Source organism: Stegastes partitus, unplaced genomic scaffold (genome assembly GCF_000690725.1).
Source record: "Stegastes partitus isolate 25-593 unplaced genomic scaffold, Stegastes_partitus-1.0.2 Scaffold167, whole genome shotgun sequence".
NCBI classification, from domain to species: domain Eukaryota; kingdom Metazoa; phylum Chordata; class Actinopteri; family Pomacentridae; genus Stegastes; species Stegastes partitus.
In genome coordinates, this window is record NW_007577898.1 from 170,603 (window position 1) to 178,885 (window position 8,283).

General features: G+C 39.0%; 1 protein-coding gene across 1 annotated transcript in view; it reads left to right on the top strand.

The window, feature by feature from the left end:
- Nucleotides 1-6,557, top strand: part of dnajb4 (DnaJ heat shock protein family (Hsp40) member B4) — a 7,874-nt gene extending 1,317 nt beyond the window's left edge. Inside the window, exons 2-3 of the mRNA XM_008279653.1 lie at nt 2,882-3,462; nt 5,482-6,557. Of these exons, the coding sequence (XP_008277875.1) occupies nt 2,882-3,462; nt 5,482-5,712 (812 nt within the window). The 3' untranslated portion in view covers nt 5,713-6,557. The remainder of the gene's footprint in view (nt 1-2,881; nt 3,463-5,481) is intronic.
- Nucleotides 6,558-8,283: the final 1,726 nt, after the last annotated feature.

Here is an 8,283-nt window from a genome sequence, read left to right on the forward strand (position 1 = left end):
GATATCAGAAAAAAAATGTTAAAATTATGGAGTGCTGTAATTAATGTAAAAAAATAAAAAAATCTAGCAGCAAGGATGTAAAAAAAAAAACAACTAAAAACAAACAAGCAAACAAAACAAAAAAACAACAAACTACTGTAATGTTCAAATAATTTAAAGAACAATAAATACATGAAAATCTGGCAGCAAGAATGACAGAAAAAATATGTAAAAAAAAACCAAAACGTGAAACACTCTAATATTCAAAAACAGCAAGGGAAAAAAAAACAGTGAAAATGACAGCAAATATTTGTAAATTCATTTTTTTAAACTATAATTGACAAATTGACAAAATGGATCAAATTCCTTAGAGTTTTTTCAAAATAAAAGCCATCTTTAGTCCCTGGTTTGACTCTTGTACACAACATTTCCAGACATACAGATCAGACTGTCCCTCAGACAGCAGGTTTGTCTGACAGCAGGGTTATAAAAACAAACAGTGAGATTCTCTGGTTGCTGCACGACTTGAATGAGCATCAAAAGGAGCCATATGATACTTATTTCCTGATTGATGATGTCATTTCAGTCTTCTTCTCAGAGAGGAAAGATGGATCCATTTGTCTATAAATGACTAAATGGATAAAAAGTCTGAGCTTTTTTTAATTACAAGATGCAACTTCAGTCCTTAGAAAGAAATTCTTGAGTCTTATACATATTGTCAGAGATATTTAAATATCAGACACAATCTGAGTGAGGATTTGATCTCATGTGGTATTTCAAAAAATATCTCTAAATGTTGTGTACAAACCTCAAAAATTCAAGCTCAAGCTGCGTTTTGTCTTTTTCAAAAAAGCCAACAAATTTAATCCATATCGTCAATTATGGACGAATGGATCCAACTTTTCCTCTTCTGACACCAAGAAGAAGCCCAAAATGAAAACATGAACTGGAGATAAGTATCACGAGGCTCCTTTAAGACTCCAGACAATCTAACTTTGTGTTTTATTCGTGATATCATGCATTTTTTAATATTGTGCTGGTGGACAAACTTCTTGTCTGAATGAAAATTTGATCTACTGTGAAATCCTCCAAGAATATCTCTCTAAAGAATTTGTTTGCTGTCTTTGTTCCAAAAGCAACATCTGTGTAGCTACTATAGAGCTCACTTTTGTGTGATGCCACAGATTGATGTGGTGCTAAAAGCTGAGCAGTCGTGACTGTAGATATTTTATAAGACCTTTTTATAATGGCATTGAATTGTAGAGCTGCAGCTAACATTTGTTTTTAATCAGCTCAGTGTTTGGACTGTAACACATCAGAAAACAAAAAGCGCCACCACAATATTCTCTTGTACCCAAGATAGCATATTATGTTAACACTGAAAAGCCTGAACGTTCACTTCACAGCAATGTTAGGACGAGGGAAAGTGTCAGATTCACACTTTTGAAAAGCTGGAACCAACTTGTATTGGATATTTTTGCTGAGTTTTTTTGTGGATTGGTCACTTCATGGCTCGTCGTGGTCAGATCAGGCCTGAAGCCTTTCTAAAGAACTGGATCATGCATCCCTTTTGTCAAAAAAAACATCAATCCAATCAATATACATCAGTTGTCTTTCAAATATTGCCAAATATATATATATGTAATACTGGTTTATATACAGTAGAACTGTATAAGTTGTAGAAGAAGAAATTACTTTAATAAAAGAACAGATTTTTGGGCTGTTCTTGGTATAAGGAGAGGAAAGGTTTCATCCATTTGCCCTGTTTTCTTTTTTTATGGTGAATTTGTATTTTCTTTTGTGATTTTGGGAGGCATTATCAGGAATAAGAATTAAAAATGTAAAATGATGGTAAATGTTTTTTAAAATACTGTTAAAAACCTTCATTTTTCACAGTGTACTGTGTGGACACAGTCATCTTAAGAACCATATTTGTTATGAAAAACAAAGTGGATCACTTGTAATTTAACAAAACAGTAAAAAAGTCTGTAAAATAACCGTCATGTGGGGACATTTGTTGTATTATTCAATCTGAATAGTGTGTATGTGAAGCATATTTATTATGAGGAAGGGAAAATGGATAATCTCATGTAATTGATCAAATGTGGGAAAATGTAAAATAATAGTACATTTAATTTTTAACAGTGTACTGAGTTGTGTGGATATTGTTAGACTTTTTTTTTAACCCAGAGAGTGTTTATGTGAACCATGTTTATGACAAAGCAGGAAAAATAGGTCACATGTAATTTAACAAAACAGTAAAAAAAAATAGCAAAATACAGGAAATTGTTCAAAACACTACAGCTGAAAAATGTTCAAAGCTTTTATTTTTTAACAGTTTACTGAGTCATGTGTGGATATTGTTGTGATCTTTATTCCAGATAGTGTGACTGTGAACCATGTTTAAGATAAGCTGGGGGGAAAAAGATCCTCTGTAATCTAACTAAACAGGAAACATTTTAAATGACAGTGTACTTTGTCATCTGTGGACATGATTGTAGTTTTCAATCCAGATGGTGTGTATGTGAGTCATGTTTAATATTAGAAAGGGGAAACAGATCACTTGTACTTTTTTTGTTAAAAAGGGAAAATGCAAAATAACTGTTTATTGTTTAAAAATAGAAGAAGAAAAAAAACAGTTGAAAAGTAAAACTAATTTTTATGATAGTACCTAGTAGCATGTTGCCATTGTTGTCATTTTCAATCCAGGTTGTGTTTGTGAATCATGATTAATATGAGGAAGTAAAAATAGATCACTTGTAATTTACAAAATCTGGGAAAATGTAAACAGTAAATTGGTCTGAAAAGTTACAGCTAAAAACCTCGAATTAAAGAAAGCTATCACTTGCAGCATAAAGGCTGGTGTTACGATGACTGGTTAATCATTTCTGTTGCCCATCAGGTCTGAAAGGAGGAAGCGGACCCACCGCCGACGGACAGGGCAGCACCTTCACCTACACCTTCCACGGGGATCCTCACGCCACCTTCGCCACCTTCTTCGGAGGCTCCAACCCCTTCGAGATGTTCTTCGGGCGCAAAGCGAACGGGCGGGACGACGAGGACATGGAGGTGGACGGCAACGACCCCTTCGGCTCCTTCACCAGCTTCAACCTGAACGGCTTCCCCCGGGACGGACACGTGGGCCTTGGAGGGCAGCAGCGCCGGAAGCAGGACCCGGCCATCATCCACGAACTGAGGGTCTCCCTGGAGGAGGTCTTCCACGGCTGCACCAAGAGGATGAAAATCTCCCGCAAACGCTTGAATCCCGACGGCAGGACCATGCGAAACGAAGATAAGATCCTCACCATCGAGATCAAGCGGGGCTGGAAGGAGGGAACCAAGATCACGTTTCCTCGGGAGGGGGACGAGTCGCTGAACACCATTCCTGCCGACATTGTTTTCGTCATCAAGGACAAACCGCACCCCCACTTTAGGCGGGAAGGATCCAACATTGTGTATCCTGTTCGCGTTAGCCTACGACAGGTGAGCCGGTTTCCTATTCCAGCAGCACCCACTTTGACTGGCGGTATTAATAGAGTCTGATAGATGGATTAGTCACACACAGGGCAGTTTCCGAACGAGTTCACATTTAGCCCAGAGTGCTGCTTTAAAGCCGAAACTCTGAAAAGCTCGGTCACAATCAATAAACCGTAGGTACTCGGCCTCAAACGCTGCTTCCCTGGAAAGTACGGGAGGCTGAATGAGCATAGTATACCGAGCTACACACTCACTTTGGCTGCGCCCTTATGCAATCTGGATCATCAACATTGAGAAATAGGAGCTGTATCGCAGGGAGGCCAGAGAGGCGACAGTCGCCCACGATCACACGGTGCAAGATGTACTTATATGGTTCCTCCCACTCTGCTCGCTGATACATCTCATCTCTGAGTATCTGACCACTATATGCAGATCAGCTCTGCAAGACGTGATTCATGCCGAGGAATCAAAAATATTCGAAGCGACCTTTTAATGGCTTTCCAGTCCAATCACAACGAGATATTTCTGTAGTCAAATGGAGTTGTAATGTATCAGCATGAGAGGCTCGTCCTGGAGGGTTTTTTTTTTGTAGCTTTTCCAACCAGAGCAACACGAAAACAGATAGAGGACGATCAGACTGAGAAATTATGACCACCTGTTGTCATGTGAAGACAAATAATCAAACTCCATCCACTAATGAAGACAACTAATGTGGTTTAAAGCAGGTAAAAGCTCTGGAAAAGCTTTTTTTTTGTGCACTTTGAGTTAGTTTTATTCTGTCAAAATAGCTGAATAATCAACTCCTCCATAGGTCTGCAAATTGAAATACTACAAATCAATGTTAACTCGATTGTTTGGACTTTTACTGTCTAGTTGCACCAGCTTTTTGGTATTTATATCTGAATAACTGCATGTCTTCAGAAGGCAGATGTCAGTGCATCACTTCTAGGCTAATGGGAGCCTCGAGCACAGAGATCTCCAACTCTGGTCCTCGTGAGCTACTGTCCTGCAGGTTTTAGACGTTTCCGTACTGCAACACACCTGACTCACATGAATGGATCTCCAACAGCTTGTTGTCAAGTTCCACACAAGTCTGTTAATGATCTATTAATTTGATATTTGCAGCACAGAAACATCTAAAACCTGCAGGACAGTAGCTCACGAGGACCAGAGTTGGCGATCCCTATATGGCATCAGTGTCTAAGTTGCAGCAACGCAAATTGCGGTTCTGAGAAGTCAAACTGAGTCTGAAGTCATTTAGAAACAGAATCTCCTGCAACTAACCATTCTTTACACTGCTCATTAATCTGTTTATCCTTTTTTTATTAGTCAATCATTTGTTTCGTCCATGAAATGTCACAAAATGGTGAAAAAAATGAGCACAAGATGTTTTGTCAACAGCCCAAAGATATTCAGTTTAATATCACTGTGGAGGAAAGAAACCAGAAAATATTGATATTTAATGAGCTGGAATCTGAGAATTTACACGTTCTTCTTCTCTCAGACTGATTAATCGATTAGCCAAATAGCTGGCAGTTTAATTTAATGGCTGACAAGTAATCGATTAGTTGATTAATCGCTGCAGCTCTGTCCAGCTCAGTGCAGGTCTTTGCTATAATTCTTTAAAAACAGTTATATTAAAGTGTTTCATGACATAATGTGGTTATATATGAGAAGAAACAATATAGACCAATATATTGTTAGTAGTATTAATCTGTTTAATTATGTTCCCAACAAGCCTCATGATAGTTGGTAGACTTTGACATAAAAGGTGTCTTGCTTGTTGTAGATTCTCAGAAAGCTGTAATTAAAAAAAGGTCATTTAAATTGTTATTTTACAGAAATGTCAAAACATATCAAGGTTTGATTACACTATGTGCAGTATAGAGATGGGAATATATAGAATTTTGGCGTTAATCTCAGCCAGTGAGCAGATCTGCGTGTTATTTTTGCCTGCAGCGGCTCATGTGTGGGTTGCTGTTCTCCTGCTGATCCTCACTTACACCCATATTCTCGTTTCTGCAGTCGCTGTGCGGATGCTCGGTTACCGTGTCGACGATAGACGGGAAGACGTGCAACATGAAGATCACGGACGTCATCAAGCCCGGCATGAGAAAAACTGTCGCCGGGCAGGGCCTCCCCTTCCCCAAAAACCCCGAGCAGAGAGGAGACCTGGTGGTGGAGTTTGACGTGAACTTTCCCGAGACGTTGCCCGGCAACGCCAGGGACGTCCTGAAGCGGCATTTACCGGCTTAATGGCGACGGACTGAACAGCCCTCGATAACGCTCCCACAGAAACGCACTCCCACAAGGACAGCTCTGACAGTTCACAGATTGAGCCCCAACTGACGAATGTGCAATTTCTATTCTTGAGCTATTTTGGTGTTTTTTTTATAAATGCCATGCATGCTGCCAAGTTGATACAAGTGCAAGCAAAAGACTGTTTGGACTGTTGATATCTGAAAGTTGTATGTACGTGGGCCTTTGCCATAATCACTATCTTTCTGTTTGTTGGAAATATTTGTCTGTGAATGAGTATACAGTTGCCAAAAAAAAAAACAACCATCCCATAGATCCTGGGAAAAACTTTAGTGCCAAGCAATCCATTTTCTGGCTCTTATTTAGATTTTACAGGACGAATTATTGACACTTTATATCGCCGTTTTTCACATTTTATTTCGTCACGATTAGCTTTCACTTTGGAGGCTGTCTTACGATCTGCGTGCGAGCAATTCAAGAGGAAAGCGGTGGAATGAACTGGTGCAGTGTGTGCATTTTACTAATTTGTGAAGATGTGAAGAATTTTAAAATAAATATTTCCACACGAACTGATCTTGAGCTGTTTCAGTCATGGAGGTGAAGAATCCTCCTCCATGAAACCAAACAGTGTGTTAACTTTAAAATCGCTTTAAAAAATTGCTAAATGCTGCTTTTAGGGGTTATTTATAGTCTGTGTAGCAACATTTCACACAACGGGGCTCTCTGCAGCGCCTGGAAATTCTATATTTTGATAGTCAAATGTGAATATTTTGTCGTTGTAAAGCTTCTACGGTAACATTTTTGATGTGCAAAGATCAAAATTAAAAATATCTTGACTGAAATTTATTGCTTAAGGTCACATTATGGTGAAGGTATGACTGTGTAAATATAGCTGTCTGCTGTCAGCTGCTCAGCTTCAGCTGCCAACAAAGAGGCATTTACGTTTTCCCACCAGGGGACGCCACATCACTCGTCATGACTCAGGGGCCCACACAGGGGACGGCCCACGTTTGCAAAAGGGGCCACATCTACCTATCTGTCTGTCTGTAAAAGACAAGAGGCCTCTCGGTGCACCAATTCTCCCTTTTTGCAGGCAAACGTTTGTATCGAACAGCGCATCTGTCCCTGAAATACTTGCGTGTTCGTCAGCATGTGTTAGAGATTTGTGCAAACGATGAGTCAGTATGATCCAGGGAGGGAGGAGAGTAAACACACCTGCTGCTGCTCCGTGTGGGAGCTCACCAGCCGACGGTTAAGAATCAGTGTAAAACTGATTGGAAACGGGAAAACGTTTTTTTGTGACGAATGCAAAGTAATGACCACTCACTAAACAGCTTCATGTGAAATCATGTGGGTTTGAATCACTGAACCTTCGTCATTAGATATTTAAAGACTGGATTAAAATTGATAAAGCAATTGCAATTTTATTATACTAATGCTGCTGAGGGTATTAGGACAATATATCCAATTTAGGATGCCCTCTACCTTTAATCTAGTTCTGAAAGAGTTCTTCAAAGCTTCTTTTAAGGCAGAGAACTTCAGATGCATTTTAAGAGCGACAGCAGGCCTCATATTATAATTTTGTTTTTTAAAAATCAGATATTTCCCTCATGAATTTATTTCGTCCTTAACGTCTGCCTTTTGTTAAGCAGAATTAGGTGCTGCTTAACCATTTAAAGCAGTTCCTGTTTTTTGTTCCTGTTACATTTTTACTTGCCTTGGGCTCATTTTTCACTGCAACATGAAGTCTATGAAAACAGCTCAAACATGGCTAGAAGTAAAAGGAACTCACATGTGTTTTGTGCAGTAGAAGAGCTAAAATGCCAAAAATCATAAAAAAAAAAAAAGAAAAAGCTGAAGCAGAATTTTTTTGATTATTCATTTTTCAAAAAATTTGAAAAACTTGGAATCAACGTGCAAAATTTTCTAACTGCCCCTAAATGTTACAAACTCTGGGGTGAAAAAGGACGTCTCACATGCTAGAGATAATTTACAACTTCAGTTTTTAGTTTGTTCCCATCATTGTCTCCTTTCTGCTTTGTGTTAACACAGCCTGCAGTTCAGCCGAAGATTTCACTACTGTTGGTCGCAGCTGACTCAGTAGTGGCTTCTCAGTTGTGAGGTAGAGTGCAAAATTTTTGTTTTTAAGCTTTGAATGCAGCGCCACCTTTTTCTTTTGTTGCGCCCACTTTTCCATACACACTAGTCTTTATGAACTTGTCATTGTCTTTATATATACGTTCCACCACCATAAGCCTGACACATGATGAAAACCCTCTCATTTAAAGGGATAGTTCAGTGGTTTGCTTCATTTCGGCTGCACTAAATTTGATAGAGTTGCAGTTAAGAATTTTATAAAACAGGTTCAATAACATCAGTGTTTACTGACTCACTGGTAAGCCTGTTATTCACTCTGTACTTTAACATTTTGATTAGGCGAAGGGAAACTGACAATTTTTGTCTTTCAAATTTCACTCCAGTCTGGCAGCAACAACAAGGACACTTATTGTGTTTCAAAATTCTGTCACGCATCTCTTATCCATTAAGCCCTTAGTGTAGTTGGACTGT